Below are 22,320 nucleotides of genomic sequence, written 5' to 3' on the forward strand. Positions count from 1 at the left end.
TTTCTAAACTTGCCTCGCAACCGCAGAGGGCATAGCCGTTCGCTTATGCCGATAACAGCAGGTTTTATTTTTTGGCTGACCAAGAAACCTACTCCGAGTACATGGTTTACTGGATGGCCACTATAATATATGGTGTAGTGGTTCCTCTCCAGGAAACCGGTCCCTGTCCAACGCATCTCCTGTAACGCTATTACATCAGCCCTATATCGAGACAGGGTATCTGCTAGCTGCTCATCAGCTTCACCTCTGTACAGGGAGCGCACGTTCCATGAGAAAATGCCCAAATCGTTATTCCGTTGTCGTTGCCGGGTTCGTCGTTGTGTAATCCGTCCAGTTCGAAGCTCCTGTTGTGGCTTCGTAATAAGTTGTTTTCCGTGTATAGTTGTCAGCCCTACCCAACCCCCAATCTGGAGGACCAGTTGGTACAATTTGTCCCGTTTTTAGGCACGAGAGACTCGCCTTCATCCTTCTTCGTCTGCAGTTATTCGTTAAGAAAGAGCTCTTAGCGGTCACCACATGGAGGTGGAGATAGGGTTTGGCAGCAGAGCTGTTAGTGATGGTTCAGCAATCGTTTCCCAGGTTTTATGCTCCACCGTGGGTACCAATCCACGTTTCGCCCTGGGACATATACTACCCTTTGAATTTGGAAGTCCTAACTCCGCATCCACTTGATGCCGGACCGGACCAAATGGAGAACAACTTGCTCCCACTCTTTATGGTCCACGTCCACGTAACCCCCAAAGTTCAAAAAGTAAAAGAGGGACGAAGACGGCTATGGCTAACACTGCCGGCAAATAAAAATTTTAAAAATATAAATATTCAAGACATTTACCTGCTTTCCCGGAATCCATGACTTTCTTCTCAAAAACTTCACTTAACGCTCTAGAAAACCAAATTAACAATGCTTCTACGCAGAGGTCGTTCAAAGTTGTGATTTGCACGGTAGCAATGGTCAACTTCTACTAACTGTAAAAGTATTTGAACGATGAAAAGAAATCATACCTGGAAATAATCCACAGAGGAGTTGGCTACCTGAAAATAATAGTTATTTCAATTAAGGACAGTTTCTAAGAAATAGGGTTTTGGTCGGCTAGATCGATGAAATACCCCTATGTGCGACTATCGATAGGCTGATTCCAATTTCCCGAGATGACTCTGCGCCATGCCCCATGGCAAAGAAGTTAACATTGCTTTTTTTGGGATGATTACAATTATCTCAGGAAAAAATCGTTATTTAGTTAAGCTCATAAACAGAAAATAAACGCCAAAAAATGGCTCATCTTTGGATGAGTAGACCTTCATAGAAGTGTAGTTAGATCAACCTGATAAAGCAGGCACCTCTACAGAAAGAGCCAATCATGTGACGCGTCCATGCCTAGAAGGTGCTCATTCCTTAGTAGGAGACCAAACTACTGGTGGAATGGTGAACTGGCTGGTCTTCGATCAGCCTTCCACCGAGTCAGAAGAGCGGCTCAGAGGGCGGTAGGTATGCTTTAAAGAGCTCTGCTCGGAAACGGACATAAACCCCCACATCTGAATGTGACGGCAATTCCGCCAGTCACCAGAGACGATCTGTTGGATATCTGCGGTAGAATAGGGGACAATAAAGCGCTGGGACTGGACGGAGTACCGAATAAGACCCTTAAGCTTGCAGTGAAATCCAGACCGGACATGTTCGCCGAGTTGTTCGAAGCGTGCATGTCCAAGGGGATATTTCCAGCGGCATGGAAGCGACAGAAGTTGGTACTTTTGCCTAAACCAGGTAAACCTCCGGATGAACCATCCTCATACCGATCCATATGTCTTTTGGACACTGTGGGGAAAATGTTAGGGCGGGTAATCTATAATAGCCAAGGCAGTATGGGTTCCGTAAAGCCAGATCAACCAGTGATGCCATCAAATTGGTTACTAGCGTGGCCGAAGATGCTATTCACGGAAAGGGTAGTAACAGCAAATATTGCGTGGTAGTAACCCTGGGTGTGAAAAATGCATTCTATTTGGCCAATTGGAATCTAATACGGAAATCTCTAGCGAAAGCTGGAATTCCCGCCTATCTCGCTGCCATCGATAGTTATTTAACTGAAAGGAGGTTCTGGTATAACACCGATGACGGACCCCAGGAATACGTTGTTTCCGCGGGTGTCCCGCAGGGCTCCGTATTGGGCCCACTACTGTGGAACATCATGTACAACGATGTACTTAATCTTCCCCTTCCGAGGGAGGCCACAATGGTTGCTTACGCTGACGACATAGCGCTGGTTGTTGTCGCAAAGCATCTCGAAGATGCTGAGTTATACTCAAGCGAGGCAATCAGTGCTGTTAAAAGTTGGCTAGAGAGCTCTGGTCTGATACTGGTGGAGGAAAAAACTGAGGCGGTCCTTATCACTAAGCGCCAGAAGAGAAATTACGCCTGTATTAGAATCGGGAATCATATCATCACTTCCAAGCCGACCATCAAATACTTGGGGGTGGTGATAGGCAGGAAGCTTAGCTATAAGCAACATGTGCGGTGTGTTTGCGACAAATCATCAACTGCAAGTATGGCCCTGGCAAGGATGATGCCGAACGTGGGAGGGCCACGGCGTACCTCTAGGTTGCTTCTAGCCAGTTTGGAGGGAGGCGTTACGAATGTCAGGGAACCTCACGCAACTGAGTTCAGTCTACAGGAGGACAGCCCTGAGGGTATGCTCTGCGTTCAGGACTGTCTCAGATGATGTAGCGTTCGTCATCTCTGGGATGATGCCGATTGACATCTTGGCAGATGAGATGGCGAACATATACAATGCGAAGTCAACCTCTTCCTCATCGCGAACGGAGAAGACTGAGAGGGGGAGGTCCATAAATAGATGGCAAGAGGGGTGGGAACGCTCGGGAAAGGGTCGGTGGACTCACATGCTCATTCCTCCCATCAAGCAGTGGTTGGAGAGACGACACGGTGAGATTAATTATAATCTCACCCAGTTTCTCACGGGGCATGGAGGATATCTCCAATACCTTCACAGGTTTAAATTGGAGTCCCGGAGGACCCAGAGCATGTATTCTTCCACTGTCCGAGATTTGTGGAAGAAAGGAGGAATCTAGAGGAGACTCTAGGAGAGGAAGTACCAGAAAAATCTGGTGCTGAAAATGCTAGCACATCAAGAGAATTGGGATGCGGTTAACTCTATGGTCGCATCTATTCAAAATAAACTGCGAAAAGCAGAGGAGAGGAGGAAAACGCGGTCACGTGCGCCGCGTATACAAGAAAGGTGACTAAGCTAGAATGGGCTGACTCCGTGGGTAAAAATCCCACATGCTGGTGTGTTCAGACTAGTGTCTTTTGAAGATTTGTGTTTACACAAAACCTTAAAAATGGGTCCACTTGCACACCAGAGGCCAAAGAACGGTGGAAACAGTTGTCTTCACCCGGCGAATGTGCTCCGAAGAGGGCGAGATTGCCCTATCGCGGTCAAAGCGATAGCTGATTAGAATCGACACCTGTAGAAGGGCAAAAGGGTTATAGAGCTCTACTATGCCGAATTATTTAGCTGAATCGACGCCGAATTGCAGAAAAAGTCTAATTTGGCGAAGAAAAAAATGCTCTTCCCACCATTGCGCTCATGCCTAAACCTCCGTCGCCCCACGTCCAAATTGGTCGAATTGGGCTACGATCCCCCGTATTCTCGAGATTTGCTCCCGTGCGGTTTCTTTTTGTTTCCAAACTTTAAAAAATTACTCGCCGGGCAGAAATTTTGGTCCAGTGAATAGGTCATTGCCGCCATGGTGGCCTATTTTGCAGACCTCCAGCAAACATATTTTTCAGACGGTTTTTTTTTTTTTTGAGGTAGGGTAAGTGAATGCATTTACGCACACAGTGTTGGACTCCCGATTCGGTACGTCGTCGGACTACCAACTAAACACCTCCCCATCGTCAGAGAGCTAGCCTGGAACCGTTTGTCATATTACTTCGGCCCAGCCCCCGAACTCTCCCGCCTTGCGGAGCCTTCAAATCAGGGAATTCTTTCACCAACGGGAAGTGAGAGGAGGAAGGGAACTGTCAGTTCAAGGAACCCCCTGCCATCCGGCTCCTCCACCGGTCGAGTTCTATCTTCTTAGCAACGCGAAGGGCCCGAACGTAATGGGCAACACGGTTCCAGCTGTCAGCAGTCCTCAGCATCTCTTCCACAATGTTGTCTGGAGAGAGATCCCCTGTGTTTAAATAGAGCTGCTGACGAACCCCATCCCACCTTCCACAAGAAAAAAAGTGTGGTGGGCATCGTCCACAACTCCATTGCAAAACACACAATCCGGAGAACGCGCCTTTCCAATCTTGTGCAGGTAAGACTGAAAACTTCCATGCCCACTTGAAAATTGGGTAAGGAAATAGTCAGTCTCACCATGCTTCCGATTCAGCCACGCACCTAAGTTGCCGATGAGCCGCGCAGTCCATCTGCCTCTAGTTTCATTTTGCCAAGAGAGCTGCCACTCGTCTAGAGCACAGTTAGATACTAGACAGCTACCTCACTCCCCCTTGCCCCTCAAGGGGGGAAATCAGTGCGAGTACAGACGATTTCAAATTGTTTTGACCTTGAGCATGAGCGAGATGTACCGAAAACACGATCAGCTGTGTTTGACATACCGCCCGGACTTGCCAATGTATTGGTGAGATTGGCAAGTTTTTGCTTATGTATAAGTGAATACGTGATACAACTTTTTGCTTTATGGGTGAGCACGCCATAGTACCAGAATAGCAAAAGCTCACCGATCTCTCTCTTACCAATACGATTTGACGAAGATTATGCCTTTTCCTTGTTTAGCGTCTCTGATGTGTACAGATAAGCTTCTGCAAGCACATTTGCAAGTGGGGTCATTTTTGTAAGGGTACTGCCTATAGTAGATCTACTGTGGTCTAGAGTGTGTTGCCGTTCTTCGCGAGCAACCACCTCCCTTGGCTCATCTCCCTTGCGCTTGTATATGGCGTGACGCTCCCTAGCAAGAAGAGCAACGGGGATAACTCCCGCGATCACCATCACGGCCAGTTCAGAGACTGTGCGGTACGCAGACGCCACCCGTAAAGCTCCCCGTCTCTGTACTTGCGCGAGGCGTCTACGATATACCTCCTTGTTAAGAGCGCCAGCCCATACCTCTGCGCCGTAGAGCAGGGCAGACTGCGTTGAGCTTATCAGGAGACGTCGCCTACTAGACGTAGGACCCCCAATGTTCGTCATTAGCCTACTTAACGCCGAAACTCCAGCCGCAGCCTTGTTCGCTGCTGCTTGGATTTGCTCAGAAAAGCTCATCTTTGAGTCAAGAGTCAACCCGAGGTACTTTACCGCTGATTTTGACTCGATTATCGACTCGCCGAACGATATGGGACGCAGGGTCGGAATTCCCTTCTTAGTCAGGATGACTACTTCGGTTTTTTCCAGTGCAAGGTTGAAACCATGAGTAGTCATCCATCCGCTTACCGGTCGCATCAATATGCCGAGTCTGCTTTGCGCCTGTTCGACAGTGCGTCCAGCAACAAGCGCTGCGACAACATCTGCATAGCCGACCAGGCGCGACTCTTCTGGCATGTCGAGTTTAAGCAGACTGTCATAGGTAGCGTTCCAGAGGTGCGGCCCTAGGATGGATCCCTGTGCTACCCCCGACGTAACCTCCATCCACCTTTGACCCTCTAGTGTTTCATAGAGCAGGGAGCGGTTCCTCAGATAGTCCCACAAAATCCGTAAGAGATAGTTCGGTACGTTGAAGGTATTGTCTAGTGTGCCTAGAATGTCTTTCCATCTTACGGAATTGAAGGCGTTTTCTGACGTCAAGCGTTACGAGGAGCACCACCCGTCGAGTTCGGCGGCTATGTGCCTCTGCTCGTCGAACGGCGTCCACGACCTGCATGACAGCATCAATTGTCGATCCTCCCTGCCCTAAAACAAACTGCCGGGGAGATAAATCTCCGGCAGCGCGTATCGCTTCAGCGAGTCTACTTCTGATGAGCTTTTCGAGCACTTTCCCAGCCGTATCAAGCATACATAGTGGGCGGTATGAAGACGGCAGTTCGGGATCACCTTTCCCTTTAGGGATCAGCGCAAGCCTCGCAACTTTCCAACGAGCAGGGAAAATGCTTCTTTGAGGCAAGCGTTGAATGCGCCGAGCAGTAGGTCTGGCCGGTGTTGGAATACCAGTTTGTACACCTCTGCTGGCATACCATCGGGTCCTGGCGCCTTCTTGTTTTTCATAGAGAGGACTGCCTGTTCCAACTCTTTTACAGAGAAAAGTGGACAGTCCTCTGCGCTCTCCGCGCCGACATCACCATCCCATACGGGGTGTGCAGGGAAGAGTGCCCTCACAATGCGGTCCATCTGCTCGGCCTTAAGTGAACAGGGTTTCCGCAGAGCCCCGATTTTTCGGGTTACAAGTTTGTAACCGATTTCCCACGGACCCAGATGGCAGCGGTACCTGATATGTCTGGGTGCCATGAAACTGGGCCCTTGTTTCGGTACTGCTCACTGATGAGTACTAAATCAGCTTTGGTCTCCGCAGCGAACTGCGCTAGCAACTCGTGAGCGGTTGCACTCCGGTGCATATTGATTTGTAGGATGCGAATCATGTTGACCGTATCCTAGGTCTTTCCAGTTCTGTTCTGAAAACTGGACACCGCCCCGATCCCGCAGTGTGCGCAATGCTCTCATCAGTCGCGCCACGGTCCCTGCAATAGGACGCAGCTTTCCTTTTCTTTGCAGCTGTTCACTTTATGGCCTGCCTGACCGCATTTACGGCATGTTGCCCTTCTGTCAAGTCCCCGACAGTTGCAGATGTGTGCCCATAATCCAAACATCTGTAACATTTGGTTGGGGCGGCCCGAATTCGTATCCTACACACTACCCAACCAATTCTTATTTTCCCCGCTGTTTAGAAGCTTCCTCGCGTATTGCTCGGCAACTTCCACCACAGCGAGTTTTTGGCCTCGTGAGTTTGCGGAGGTGATACAATCCGGACATTGGTTACCTCCGGGCATTCGCAAAAAGTCTTGCCTTCCGTCGGCTTAATAAGCAAAGCTGGCGGTCTAGTCCTCCTTCGTCTCCCCACCTTTTCTTTTGGCACTCCGTCCTTCGTGTCCGCCTTAGTTTTAGGCAGAGGTTTTTCTGATGGCGCGACGTGTTGTTGTCCTTTGATCCTCTTCGCCTTCTTCTTTTCAGCCCTGGAGAGTACCTGAGTGAAGTCTCCTTCAGATGTCCCTTCCTCCTTTCGTTTTTTACCAAGTTCGCTCTGCAATGGACTGTCAGCGATCCGTTTGGTACTCGTGGTGTTCTCCTCGGAAGCGCGGTTGTTTCTGCTTCCTGCGGATTTGTCTTACTTTCCATGTTCGCCTATAGTATGAAATCCTGTCCAGAGCTCTTCCAGTTCAATTAGCCGTTTTTTTCACCCCCTTACCGACGTTTTTCTGAAGGATCGTCGAAGATCGCATGTGCTTCACAACTGCCGTGCATTTTTTAATAAGTCTTTTCCTCTTCCGCTTGCGCCAGAGTATCGACGTCCTCCCACTTCGGCTTATATTCGAAAACCATTTTATTAGTTTCGGAGTTTCCCCTGTGCCTCTTCCCCAATTACAGCACTGTGTTGTAGGTCTGGGTTCCTATCTGTGTTGCAGTGCCGCATCACATATCCGAGTCTTTCTCTCTATCTGCGCGTCCCGATGTCTCGTCGGTATTTCAGCCCTTTGTGCGTCCTTGGCGTGGGCCTGGGGCAACGGCGCAGCCAGCTCACTCTCCATTTCCACTATCTCGCTCGTTCGTTCGTTTTTATTCTCCATTTAAGTTGTTTACCAGCGCATCGTGTGCAAGGGAGCGGGCCGCAATAGTCAGGAACGGGTATACCCTCGGGGACACAGCCCCTACCCCAGTTCCCTGAGGCCTGACCTTCGCTTAGCTGATCCCGGAATTCACGGACGGGATCAGCGCTCGCTCAGGGCAACGCGGTCTACTAACACCGGTTCAATGCACACTACCCGACCAGGGTCCCGAAGGGGCTGGCTCCTGTTACACGCCACAACTACCACCTTGGCAGAGCTAAGCTCACATCACCCCATCGACGTCGACAGGAGTTGTCGACGGCTCCAGGGACTCCCAGTGTGTCCCGGCGTGTATCGGTCATTAGCAGTTCGCTCTTCACCGAGAAACTTTCTCGAGGCTACTACCTAGGACCTATGCCAGCTAGGGGGTCAGAACTACTTGCTCGGGCACCTCGGGGGACGCCACCTCCCCGTATCGTAAACGACCCATGAAAGATCGTTGACGATCCCTGAGGGCTTTCAGACGGGTTAAATTTAAGTTGGAGTATCGCTGAGTCAAGTGTATCGAGCTACATAAGAGGAAACACTGTTTGAGAAGTAAATCGTCACTTTTTCAAAAATTTTGGTTTTTCTTTTGTATGCTAGGTAATTATCGGACCCGCCCTCGTACTAACTTTAAAAACTGGAGGTTATCCTCCGTATCTTACTTTTCTTCTACATATTTCTTTCGATGTACATTAATCTCCAATCTCAACAATTCTATTTATGACAATTTAACTGCTAGTGAACTGCACTCACGCCAGAAGCCCACGAATGTTTTTTTATAGCTAAGGTCGATCAACTAATTATCCTTTTTCAGTGTTTAATCAATTCGTTACAATCGAAGTCCACTTGTCCATTTAAATTCCCGCGTCACCTAGCTAACCTAAAATTAACTAACTTAGCATGAGAGAAAACTCTCAAATTTTCTCCAGATCTACCCCTGTCACTCTTTCCACTTGAAAACTGTTCGATTACCCCTCGCTTGGCGCTCAATTTTGAATCTTCTCCACTGGCATATCGTTCTCAATCGCTCTCACCTTCCCCAGTTCCACTCATGATTTCTCTCTCTTTGGAGACTCGCCAAGTTTACGTGCGACTTGTGAAGGGTGATCTCTCCAACAGCGCTCACTCCAGGTCTTTTCTCCTCCGCTGTCGGCATCCGCGGATCCGAAGTTTTATTTATTCACGTTTTAAAAATTTCGCGCGTTTCGCGTCTTAACAAAAACAAGTGATTTCTCGAGAAATTCGTTTGTTTGGGTGTCGGCGAGGAGTCCCGGGAGCGGAAAGCGGCCAAGATGCAGACTCATAGCAAGAAACGCGTCTGTTATTACTACGACAGTGAGTGCATGGGCGCGAGGCGCTCGATTTTTAGTTTTGTCATTTCCCGGGAAGCTTTGGGGTTTTCCTCCCCCCGATTGCTTCAAAATGCTCAAAATAACGCAATTAAAAGATTTTCAGCGGAAAATGCACCCCGTCCGGTGCAAAATACTGAAATTTTCTTTTCGTGAAATTTGTGGTGACTGTCGCATGCTACACTTGTACGGGCGCTTGTCAAACCGCAGATTTGTTGACGGCCTGCGGTGTTGCAATGCGTCGACCATTTGTACGGTTGTCGGATTGAACGCGTTAAGTGTAGCTTGCGACAGTTGGGGAGTAAAATTAATGAAATGAAAAATGTGTTGGCTGGTAGTCTGGGGAAGGAATTAATCTTTGGTTTTTACTTTTAGGGTGATATCGGGAACTATTACTATGGCCAAGGACATCCCATGAAGCCACATCGGATCCGAATGACGCATATTTACTGCTGAATTATGGACTTTACAGGAGAGATGGAGATTTATGTAAGTATTTAGGCCCGAGTGAGGGACTACAGATGTGTATCCCGCAATTATATTCAGTTTCCTATTGCGATTCATTTTGCGCCGTCAAAAGTTTAGGTTTCAATTCAGATTTTATCTTTTTGAATGCGTAAAAAGGTAGCAGATATTTGTATTCCTTTTCTACTGTTCTGCGGCAAATGCAACCGAGGCGACCTCACTCGTCGACTATTTTGGGGAGAGTGAATTCCACTACTTGGGGTAGCCAGCAGTGCAATTGTCACCTCTCCTCAATATGTGACCTATGCACTGCCATTTCCGATCACAGTACGTATGAGTGTCAGACCTGCGCGCCGACAAAAAAATCTTCATTTGAGATAGTGATAGGCCCGCGTTTTCTGATACGATGCAGACAGATATTGACCAAAGCTTGGAGCTTTTGGATAACAGTAGGGTCCACTTTCCATTTGCTACTCCCATAAAGCAACACAGAAAGAACACCAGCACAGAACAGTCAACATCAACTTGACCTTGGTGTTGAGATCATTGCGTATCCAGATTTTAGACAAAGCAGCGAAAGTCCTGGATCGCTGTTAATACGTCGGGCGACATCCATCGATGCTCTGACCATTGAGGCAGATAGGAAGAGTGCGGTATCCCGTCAGGCTGAGAACCGTGGTTTTGTTGGTGTTCATCTTCAGTCCAACTCTACTTGCCCCTCTTTTCAAACCCAGAGCCGTTCGGGCAAGGTAACAGGATGCAACCCTAGCAAACTCCGCTTTGGACCTCAAAATCTTACGTGATATCCTGCGCCATTATATGTACTCTCATAATAATTTGGTTTAGGGATTGAGGAGTTCTCTAAGTCCGCATCCACTTGATGTTGGACCAGACCAATGGAGAGCAATTTAAGGTCGAAAACACAAAAGTGGAATGATTGCGTCCATGCGGAGTGAGAGAGTTGTCAAATGAAGTCATTACCCGGACTTGTACATAGGAAGCAATATACAAGTCCGATGAGCAATGCGGCACGCAAATAAGTTCGGAAAATTGAATTTTGAGATGCGTGACAGATAATAGTTTGTTGGCACTTCACATCATTTACAATATGGCGGCGTTTTTCGTTTTCGCATCTGAGCTCTGCAAAGCGAAGAGCTGGGGCCCAACACTGTGGCTTAGTGAATTCTTTAGTCGGGTTATTCAGGAAGGTAGAATACCATCTGACTGGCAAGAAAGTACTACTCTTCCATTATGGAAAAAGAAAGGTAGTAGAGCAGCAGAATATTCAAATTACCGTCCAGTCCGGTTACTTTCCCATACCATGAAGATTTTTGAGCGCATTCATGACAATCGTACTCGCGAAATCGTTGAAATAACCGTGAATCAAGCCGGATTTGTCAAAAACGCAGGAGCTATTGGCGCAATACACGCTGTTCGGTTACTCATGGAGAAAACCACCGGCAGAAGCATCGCCCCTCTTTACATTGCCTTTCTGGATCTAGAGAAGTGTTTGACCGTGTGCCTCACGAACTCATCTGGTATGCTCTACGACAACACTTAGTACCCGAAGAACTCGGGCGCTGGTTCAATTGCTCTATAACGATCCGAAAGTAAAGTTGGAAGTATGGCGGGTGTATCAAAACCGTTTCGTGTCTCTCTTGGTGTTCATCAAGGAAACGCCCTCTCAACACTCCTCTTTGTTCTTGTTATGGACACCGTCACACGGTGCATCCAACGTACAGCGCCATATACACTGCTTTATGAAGATGTTTTCCTAGCATTTGATAGCAAAAATGATCTCGAGCAACTTATCCAAAAATGGAATGATCGCCTCATGCAACACGGTCTCCGATTGAATCTAAACAAAACTGAATTTTTTGACGGCTGATCTGTTTTAGGGGGATCGGTCGTAAAAAAACCAGTTTTTAGATTCAATCTAAGACCGTATTGCGCATGAGGCGATCATTCCATTTTTGGACAAGATCTGCCCAGAATTGAGCGATTAAAATATCTCGGGTCGACGCTATCAGCCAATGGAGAACTGCGTTATGAAATTGCTTCACACATTAACGCAATCTGGATGAGGTAGCGTTCCATAACTGGTGTTCTTTGTGATCGACGTATCCACGAACATCTCAAATCTAAAATTTACCGCAATATCGTCCGTCTTGTCATCCTCTATGGTTCTGAGTGTTGGCCGACTATAAATGATAATGAACGGCGCCTTGCGGTAATGGCTTCGAAGATGTTGCGTTGGACTAGTGGCGTGACACGGTTTGATCACATTTGAAATGAGGAATATCAATCGATCGCGGTTGCACCGATCGTGCAAAAACTACGAAAGAGGCGACTTCGATGGTATGGTCACGTAATTCGCGCTAACGAGAATTCACATTGCCAAGATTGGTCTGAAATGTCGAAGTCGATGGTAAACGATCAAAAGGCCGGCCCGAACAACGGTGGCTTGATGCGCTGGATGGGGATTTAAAAGCCTTGCGATTGCATCCATATCAGGCATTTGATAAAACTAAATCGCGAAACCGATCACGACGAATCGACCCCGCATATGAACGGGGACAAAGGTTGAAGAAAAAGAAGAAGTAGATTGCTATCCTTCGTCCGACTCCGGTGAGCTATAGGTGTAGTGGAACTTGGGTCATAGACGCGCGTGTGAAGTACTTCCGATGTAAAGTGATCATACCTAAGATGCTTCTGAGTGCATTGTTCAGATCCCTTGAACACTAACTGCATTGACACTTTTTCTGTAGAGGGTTAGATCCATTTTTGGTGATTTTATGCCCTAAGTATTTAAACGAGTCTGCACCTAAACCCATTTCGATGCATGACGATCAAACCTTATTGATGCCTCCTGAACGCAGCTATGAAGTGCTCTTGGAACTTTTCTGAGGACGCTGAAGTAAACCATGAATGAATGTTTTCAACGTAAGTAAAGTGTCTAATAAAAGTGTGTATTGGTGGACATAGGGTCGTTTCAAAGTCGACTATTAGAAACCTGCGGCCTTCAGCTTTAGGGAACGCCTAGAGTATGCTCTTAAAAGGCAGGTACTGCCGTCGCGCACTTGAAATCTGCAATTGAAATCTATTCATCGGCTGATGACTTTAAGCACTGGTAGTGGAGGCATAATCCCAGTCGATATCCTGACGAAAGAAGTGATTGTGTTGTATCGTGCAGGATGTAGGGCACACAGAACGAATACGGCAAGGTCAGAGTAGTATAGTCTCTAGCAACATAAATGCAATGAGTTTGACGAAGCGTCTCTAGATCTGGATGCAAAGGTGAATTTCCAACGTTAGGCTTGACCAAAACCATGGGGCGACGAATCCAGTCCTTTATGGAACACTGTGGTTACTACAGGGATCGCTTTGGGTTGGGCTGTCTGTTGAATTATCCTGGATAGGGTGGCATAGCGCATGATGAAGAGCATGTGATGTTTCACTGCCTAGGGTTCGTGATAAAGCATCCTCAACGAAACGCTGGGGCGTGGTCCAGAAAATATTATTGCGGAAACGCTGAGGTTGATGGAGAATTGGTTTATGGTTTTCTCAGTAGTGGTAAATTGCAGAATGAACTGTTGAAGGAAGCACAAGGGAGCAGACGCAGCAATGCTTAAGCTTTGGATGAGCAGAACCTTAGAGGTACGGTTGCACCAACCTAATAAGCAAGCGCCTCTACAAACAATGCATCGCCAAAGCAGGTAACCTGTCCATGCTTAGAGGATGCACATTCCCCAGTTGAAGACTCAACTCTATCATGCTCGATATCAAATATGGTTTTGCAGAACGGGGTTAAATATTGCATTAAATGCATGTATTACTCTCATCGATTGAAAGTTCCTGCAAGTTCAACCCAGTTGTCGAGGATTTTTGAATTGATCCAGTTGTCTATCGAATGCCTTGCATTTCCAATTTATCAGCATATCCGCTGCCGTTAATTGCCGGATAAGTGGACCAAGTCGGTTTTGAGGCTGGCGTTCAATTGCTGTAGTTTTCGGTGGGAAGAATTATCTGTTTCCCTGGTTTAATGTATAAGCAAAGAATCTATGATCCGCAGAGGCTGTAAAGTGACGACCTTCGTCCGTATATTTAAAAATTATTCTACAACTCTGCCATCGCCTTCAAAGTAATCCCTTTAGGCAGCTATACAGCGATTCCAGCGCGTTTTCCACTCTTCGTAACATCTCTGGAACGCTTCGACTGGGATGCCCGCGAGTACCCTCGTCACGACCGCATGGATGTCTGTAATTGACTCAAAATGGGTTCCTTTGACCACCGATTTTGTTCTAGGGAACAAAAAAAAGTCACATGGTGATATATCGGACGAATAAGGCGGCAGTTGCAACACGGCGATCCCTTTAGAGGCTAAATACTGGGAGACGCTGAGAGCGGCGTGGAAGGGCGCGTTGTCGTGATGATCCAGTTACGAGCGATGTCTGGGCGCACCCTGTTTGACCTCGTTTTCTTTCGAGTACTTGACGATAGTAGACTTGATTCATAGTTTGCCCCGGTGGAACAAATTCTTTGTGGACGATTCCACGGCTATCAAAAGTAATAATCATCGTTTTCATCTTCGACTTGCTTATGCGAGGTTTTTTGAGGGGGGGGGGGGGGGGGGGGGGGGGGCGTGCGGAGATAACCATTGTGAGCTTTGACGTTGGTTTTCCGGGTCGTATTGGAAAAGCCAGCTCTTATCGTCTGTATTAACTCGATCAAGCAGCGTGGGATCGTTTTCCACTTGTTCCAAACAGTCTTCTGCGACGGCCTTTCGATACTACTTTTGCTCCTCAGAAAAGTTTTTTTGGAACCATCTTCGCGCACAACTTTTTACGCCGAAATCACCTGTTAAAATTTGTCTGATAGTTTTACGGTTTATACTCAGTCCCGAGGCCAAAATTCGAACTGCTAAACGCCGATCTTCACGGATTAGGGCGCGCACACGCTGCACATTCGTGTCAGTCCGTACCTCAATGGTCTCTCACTTCACGCCTCGTCTTCCTCGCGTTTATGCCCCTCCTTAAATTCTTTATGCCATCGAAACACCTGGTACGACTAAGAGCGCTATCACCATGCATTTTTACAATTTTAGCGTACATTTCCGAAGCTGTCTCGCCCAATCTGGCGCAAAATTTTAATCGCAACGCGTTTTTCTAGATCTCGTTTCTCCATTTTCGTGATGAGCACTACCGACACACGTTTACTCAACACGACACAGCAGACGAACTGAACAAGCTAGAGTGAATATATCAATGGAGAAGGGGAGGATGCCGGGGAAGGGTAAAGGAATTTGAAGGTTGCAGGTTTATCACAAGCGCGGCTATAAAATCAGTCTCATTACTTATTTGTACTTATTACCTCGTATGGAGAAGTTGAGGCAGAGTTATTGGCCTCTTACCGTTAGTATTTTCATCTGAATGCTTTGCTTGTGGGTGCTAAAATGTCCGGCCCTGATATCCATAATGAAAACGCAGTTATATACGTCTGCACTGAACTGATTTCCTCAACTAATAAGCGCCGCTGAAGTTAGTTTTTTGGTGGTCACTGCATTTCTTAGCAATTGTTGCGACAGTTTCGCACCCTACCGGTCGAGTTTGCATTGGAAATACCGTAAAATGCGAGGCTATCTTTTCTGTGAAAAATCTGCTACATTTGGGTCTCAAAAATGGCGGAAAGCTCGCCGATATTGAGTTATATGCCGTCTAGGGACTGTGACTTCTTTCCTTTGTTGTGCACCACGTTAAGGTTTGGTTGTGGTAGGACCCGACTGTAGAACAGCTTAATTCTCTCAACTTGTCTTTCAGGTTTACCGTAAATGATCACTGATCATGGTCGGCTAAAGCAACTTATATGGGAGTTGTGACGATCATTTGTCAGTCATTGCGTATGTAAAACGGAATCACCTTTTCTGCACACTGTGCTTCACTGGTTTTGAGAGACTATACTCGGTTGTAATCTGGCTGAACTTTTGGAGAAGTGCCCGAATACGAGAGTCGGTAATCTCTTCTTAAAAAACGGAAAGATTATTGTCTGGGTGAGATGTCGTTTGGCCCGACGAATTAAGGTTGGTCGTGGAACCTATAAGAGACTTGTTTTGCAATTCCACAGCAATCCATAGTGACACAAGAAGTCTGCGCCTAGTATGGGGAAGTTTGACATCCGCCAGGATGAAAACGCCACGAAAACGTCCTACGCAAGTCAAGAATCACGTCCACTTGCCTATACCCGTATGTGTTGATGCGGGAGGAATTTGTTGCCGCCAGTTTGCGCGGTTGTGGAAATAGTTGATGTTGCCGAGGTACGGGAAGAACCGAAACTACCGCACCAGTATCGATGAGGTAGTTGCACCTGCTGAGGAGGTCGAAAATAGTTAGGCGCTGCGTTCTGGGTAGCCGTAGCAGGAGCCCCACAGACCTAGTTTTTAAGGTTTTGTGTAAACACAAACCTTATTAAAATCGGTTTACTGTCTGTCCGCCACACACATTTTTTTTCGGAGGCGGTTGTAGCGATTCGCGTCAAATTTGGTAGAAAGGTGGGAACTGTGAACGCCCACGATATAGTGTTACATCCTTTTACGTAGAATTTAAGGGGGGGTGCAAAAGGGGGGTGTAAATTTTTTTTTATCAAATATAGTCATGTGGGGTGTCAATTTAAAAGTCTTGGTTAGTACTTTCGAAGCCGGTCTTAGTTTTGACATTTGTTGAAAAGGTGGGGAGTGTGGGGGGTTGAAAGTGGGCATTTTTTTAATCGACCCATTCTCAGAAACTACCGAACCGAAAAATTTGAAAAAAATCAGGGAGCTGCCACTATATGGTGCCTAGGCTCCGAAATAGCCTCCATAACCGATACCTGTTCAAATAAAGTTAATATAGTACATAACTATAATTTTTAGTGGTTGACAGGAAACCCCCCTTAAGTTCACCCTAGAACCACAAAATTTTGCAACAATGTAGGCTACAGTATAGAGCATGATCTTGCCAAATTTGGTGAAATCGCATTATTACTAACGAAGTAATGCTAGGTCAAAACTGTCGATTTTCTGCAAATTCAAGGCTATGAATGTCAATATCACTTGAAAGTGGAAATTTTCACATAATATATGCATATTTTACGTGCTACATGCTAATGGGACAAATTCACATTCAAATCTCTTTATTAAAGGAATACACAAAACCTTTCATACCTGAAGCGTCTAGCTTCCGGTTTCCCGACTTGTTTGGAGTAGGCGGCGAATTTACACGGGAGCGTACATCTGGTCGCTTTATCGCCGCCGGCATTGGTTGTTAAGGCGGCTATCTCGCGCCTTAAGTCGCCCCATCTCGTCCGACGGCGGTTGAACGGCCGCTATGGTTGGGCGTACGTGCACCTTGTCGGCCGTAGCGGCCAGTTCCTCCAAGGATCGGAGACGCACACGAGGACCGCGTGGGTACCCTCCGGGGGCCGACGCAGCCAGAGCGACCTGATCAGGTCGTCGCCGATCTTGTTCTCACCCAATTACCTCATTTCGTGCAGCAATTGGCTGGAAGTTCGATCTCCCAACGCTAAACCCGCCAGCAGGTGGTCTAGTTTTGCCGACTCACTTACCGACAGGCGCCCTGATCAATTCGGTCTTCAGCAGCGAGTACGAAGCCGACTTCACGTCAGACACCAGAAGGATGGACTCCTCGTCCAGGCCGACCACCGCGTAATTGAAGCGGGTCGCGTCCGCTGTGATCCCGGACATTTGGAGTTGTGTTTCCAAATGCACGAACACAGCTCCGGGTGCTGCCGCCAAAACGGAGGGACGCGCACAGCGAGAGCGGTCATTTGCGACGTTCTGTAGCAACAGCGTGTGGCAGCGGCTAACGGTGGCAGTTGTTAATGAAGGAGTTGCAGCTGGCGATGTCTGATGAAGACGAGGAGGAGGATCGGGTTGTTAGTGATGTCGCGGCTGCTGGTGATGTAAGAGTTGCTCTTATAGCTCCAGATGCTTGGCAGCTTCTAAAAGTGTAGTTCCTGTGGAGGATTCCAGGCGAAGTGACAGTGAACCACACTCGGAGTCTCGTCGCACTTCTCGGAAATAATGGAATTTTTCTGGGAAGTCGCTGGTGTCACACAACACGGCCGACACGGCGAGGCTCGGGCCGGCGGGCGGTCCTGGGGCGACGTCGACGGGACGGCCGTTAAAAATAAAACCACGGACACCTTGCTGAGTACGAGAGCTGCGGCTGCACACGAGTCACTTGCTTGGAATCGAAAAAAAAAACTTGGCCGAGAAGGCAGTGTGAATGGTGGGAAGGGCTGCGGGCTCGCTCCGACGCCCTTCGTTTCGCTTCTCCTCTGTCCAACCTCGCGAACTGGCCGTTCCGCAGGTTGCCTGGCTGGGCCTAGATTCACGCTATTACCAACGTTCAATACGCTTAGGTCGTTTAAGTTGTGCGACTGGTGCTGAGACTGTGATAATTGCAAACTGATGGGACACTTGTTGGTGATGATTGAAGATACTGCTGATGTTGGGTCTGCATTTGGATGACGAGGACGTATTGTAAATTACGTGGAAATCGTGCTTGGGTCGATTGCTGCAGCAGTCAGCCGGCGGGTGCCAGTGATCCAAGTGACAAGACACTCGTGGTGGCTGCTAACTTGGAATTGTGTGCTGGTAGGAGTAAGGTATGTGCTGTAGACTCTAAGCACTCTGAGTGTGGGTGATCTCCTCTGAAGACCTCCAAGTTCCAGTTGTTTCCGACCTGGCCGAATTTTCGACGTCAAGTGAACGTCTTGATAGTGATGATGCCGTTGATGAGCCGGATGATCGCCGTCCAGATCGTGTCGGAAGGGAAACTCTATTGTTCACGGTTGCCGGAGAAATTCTGTAGCTTCTGGTAAATTTGGGATGGATAGCGGCTGGGTTTCTGTCACGCCCGAGTAGTGCGTGTTCCGGGGTCACCACTTTTCGGTCCAACCGGACAAACGTAGTAATAGTTTTAATTATATTTATACACAGTTATTTCGGAGATAAACTCTAGAGAAGTTGTGTCCCGTTGGATCGGTTTGAAAAGACTACGTGCACATCGTGCACACGTCTCCAAACCAGCGGAACTTCTTCAACCGCCGGCCTCTCCACTCCTGTGGCGAGTTCTAAAATGCGTGGAGAGCGCCGGTGCGCCATCTACCCGCTCGTATTCACAACAACGCGAATCCTGCTGCGCCACACCTTGACCAGTATTATTTCTGGATCATTGTGTGGCACCAAATACTGAAATTTGTGCATCTTTGGTAATTCCAGCCGTGGTTGGTTCAGCTCTCATCAATATAAATCAAAACCGGGATCTATAGTTTCCTCCAACAAAAGCTAGTATTTCTAATCGGCGGAAATCGCGATCTTTTAAATTTAATCATAAATTCATTCAAATTACGACAAAACTTTTGATCTACTCATTTCGTTTTCTTTTAGCGTCCCCACAAAGCTACTGCCGATGAAATGACCAAATTTCATTCAGACGAGTACATTCGCTTTCTCCGATCCATTCGTCCTGATAACATGACAGAATACAACAAGCAGATGCAACGTTTCAATGTAGGCGAAGATTGTCCTGTTTTCGACGGCCTCTATGAGTTCTGTCAATTATCGGCCGGAGGATCGGTTGCGGCTGCCGTCAAGCTCAACAAACAAGCATCGGAAATCTGCATCAATTGGGGCGGAGGCCTACATCATGCCAAAAAGTCAGAGGCTTCAGGTTTCTGCTATGTGAACGACATAGTACTGGGCATCCTGGAACTTTTAAAAATACCACCAGCGTGTTCTCTACATTGATATCGATGTGCACCATGGCGATGGCGTTGAGGAGGCTTTTTATACAACGGACAGGGTGATGACTGTCAGTTTCCATAAATACGGAGAATATTTTCCTGGAACCGGAGATCTACGTGACATTGGAGCTGGAAAGGGCAAGTACTACGCCGTTAATATTCCGCTAAGGGATGGCATGGACGATGAGGCGTATGAGTCTATCTTTGTGCCGATTATTTCAAAGGTTATGGAGACCTTCCAACCGTCTGCGGTGGTGCTTCAATGTGGGGCTGATTCATTGACGGGTGATCGGTTAGGATGTTTCAATTTGACGGTAAAGGGCACGGAAAAGTGCGTGGAGTTTGTCAAAAAGTATAATTTACCATTTTTGATGGTCGGCGGTGGAGGCTACACAATTCGAAATGTATCGCGTTGTTGGACATATGAAACTTCGGTTGCGTTAGGGGTGGAGATTGCAAATGAGCTTCCTTACAATGATTACTTTGAATATTTTGGACCTGATTTCAAGCTGCACATTAGCCCGAGTAATATGTCGAATCAGAATACAAGCGAATATTTAGAGAAAATTAAAAACAGGTGAGTGTTTAGGGACAATTTGCTATATACAAGCCTTTTGAGAACTATCACGAAAGTGGCTTTGATTGATATTTTCTATATTCGCAGACTATTCGAAAATCTGCGCATGTTGCCCCATGCTCCCGGCGTTCAAGTGCAGCTATCCCGGAAGATGCTGTCAATGATGAATCAGAGGATGAAGACAAAGTTGACAAAGATGAGAGGCTACCCCAGAGCGATAAGGACAAGCGCATCGTGCCCGACAATGAATTCTCAGATTCTGAAGATGAGGGCGAAGGCGGACGACGGGATAATCGTTCGTATAAGGGGCAAAGGAAACGACCACGTTTGGATAAAGACTCCAAAGTAGAAAATGCCGACACAAAAGATGAAAAAGATAATAAAAGTGAGTGATAATTTTTGGTAAACTAATATTTCGAGGTTCATCTTCCCTTTTTGAAATAGAAGTAGTTTCCTTCGTACCCAAATCGATCCTAACATTTCACAGGAGTTCCTCTTATATCTTCTGATATTTTCCTTTACAGTGGATACAACGGAACCGGATGACGTGAAAGCCGAGGACACAAAGAAAGAGACCTCCGCGATGACGTGATAGACTTGGTGTTGTGTCATTTGTGTTCATTTTGTTATGACCCTTCATTAAACCACTTTTCATATCCTAATGTTAAAGAAAACTTTTTTTATGCTCGGTAAAGTCCATCCAAAGAGGATAAATTCATAAGAAATTGCATTCAGACATTCATTTTCTGCCGAAACCAATCACTTAAGAGCAAGGCATGGACAAATAAGTTAATTTTTATCGCGATCTGATGCGATTGAAAGATTCTTAAGTGGAATGCAATTAACCTTTTTTAGATAAAAACACGTCTCCTATACCAATCCGAGCAAATCTTAGATAATTTTCGTTTCTATTCTTTAATTAAGTTCCGATCTCATTTTTGTATGAGCAACACTATGCATTTAGCAAACGGTTTTTTTGAGTATGTTATTAGTCCTCAGATTGTACGAATCTTAAAAATTGTATAATTCAATATCTCTATCTCCATCAAAAGATATTTGTACATATGGAATCCGATTTTAAGGCAACTAAATTCAATTTTAAACGAATTATAGTGTTCTGAAGGAGAAATGCAAATTGAAATGTAAGTTTTAACATCAAAAGCTAAAAAGGCTGACAATTTCGCACTTGTTTTTCTCTAACTCACTGGGAGCAGTTCTAATTGTAAAATGTAATGAGGTTGTTGATCGTTCTTCACATTGTGTTGGATAGTGAACGCGAATAGCCTTCGGGGAGGATATCTTTTAACTAGAATGATTAGATAAAAGTATGAAAATTATATATATATCTATATAACTGCATGATTTGCTATAAAAACTTGATAAGAAGACGAAAAATACAAAGTAATTTATTTTGGAAATTTATTTCTTTTTATTATGTTGCAAGGCGGCGGAAACCTGGCCTGTAGGTTCGGACAGGTGACGGCGAGAGAAACACATATTTCTACATTCCATCGGTGGTGTATACCTTCGAAAGTTTCTTCATCAATAGGTCCGCCAGGCAGTCGTCACTCATTACATGTACAATACGGATTGTTTCGGCTTTCACAAACTCTCGAGTATACCGAAACGATACGATAGTGTCTACGAATGTTGGTCAATCTTTCAGCAGCTACTTATACAAAACTGTCGATTCTGACTCCCATCACGATTTCCTGGGATGCTTCATGTGCGCTCGCATATTCGATTTTTGTTATAAGTGTTGTGGAGGCGCTGTAGTGCGGAGTCGCTTAGCGGAGATTCGTCTGAGCTCCACACCAAAGTAGCGGAACTCATCACAATTGGAAACTCGCCCACCTGAGTGGCTTGTCCACCTGTTGATGGCCACGTGAGTGGGTCTGAGGTGGCGGTGAGGAAGATGCTGTCCCAGCAATTCTATCGGCAAGACCAAAACCAAGTGACCGAGGAGAACTTTCCCGTGATGGCATCGAGAAATGCTGCAACCACATGTTTTGAAGGTCGTGATGCAATAGGCGAATGCCTCAAGGTTTGTATAGGCGATCAGATCCGAGTTGCACGGAGATCCATCTGAAGTGGAGTCAGCCACGAAGCATTACCAGGGGTATACTGGTACCATGGGAACCAGGGTAGCCCCCTGAATTACATGTCTCGGGGGAATTCATGCTTCATGTACTTTCAGCTCGGTTGTAGTACTCTTTAGTTTGGCAGAGATTTCGGTATATCTTGCATCCACCAGTATGAATCTTGAGCCAAGCATTCAGTATTCTCTGGCACCGTTATACTTGCCTCAGCGGGGC

General features: G+C 46.7%; 1 protein-coding gene across 1 annotated transcript; it reads left to right on the plus strand.

Moving 5' to 3' along the window:
- The first annotated feature begins 8,924 nt into the window (after positions 1 to 8,924).
- On the plus strand, positions 8,925 to 21,423 carry LOC119648216 (histone deacetylase HDAC1). The gene is given in 9 exon segments (XM_038049823.1): positions 8,925 to 9,148; positions 9,539 to 9,604; positions 9,607 to 9,638; positions 9,640 to 9,651; positions 19,073 to 19,402; positions 19,404 to 20,005; positions 20,093 to 20,142; positions 20,145 to 20,390; positions 20,530 to 21,423. Coding segments are annotated over 9 exon segments (1,449 nt in total). The 5' UTR covers positions 8,925 to 9,105; the 3' UTR covers positions 20,598 to 21,423.
- The last annotated feature ends 897 nt before the right edge of the window (positions 21,424 to 22,320 follow it).

Source organism: Hermetia illucens, chromosome 2 (genome assembly GCF_905115235.1).
Source record: "Hermetia illucens chromosome 2, iHerIll2.2.curated.20191125, whole genome shotgun sequence".
NCBI classification, from domain to species: Eukaryota; Metazoa; Arthropoda; class Insecta; order Diptera; family Stratiomyidae; genus Hermetia; species Hermetia illucens.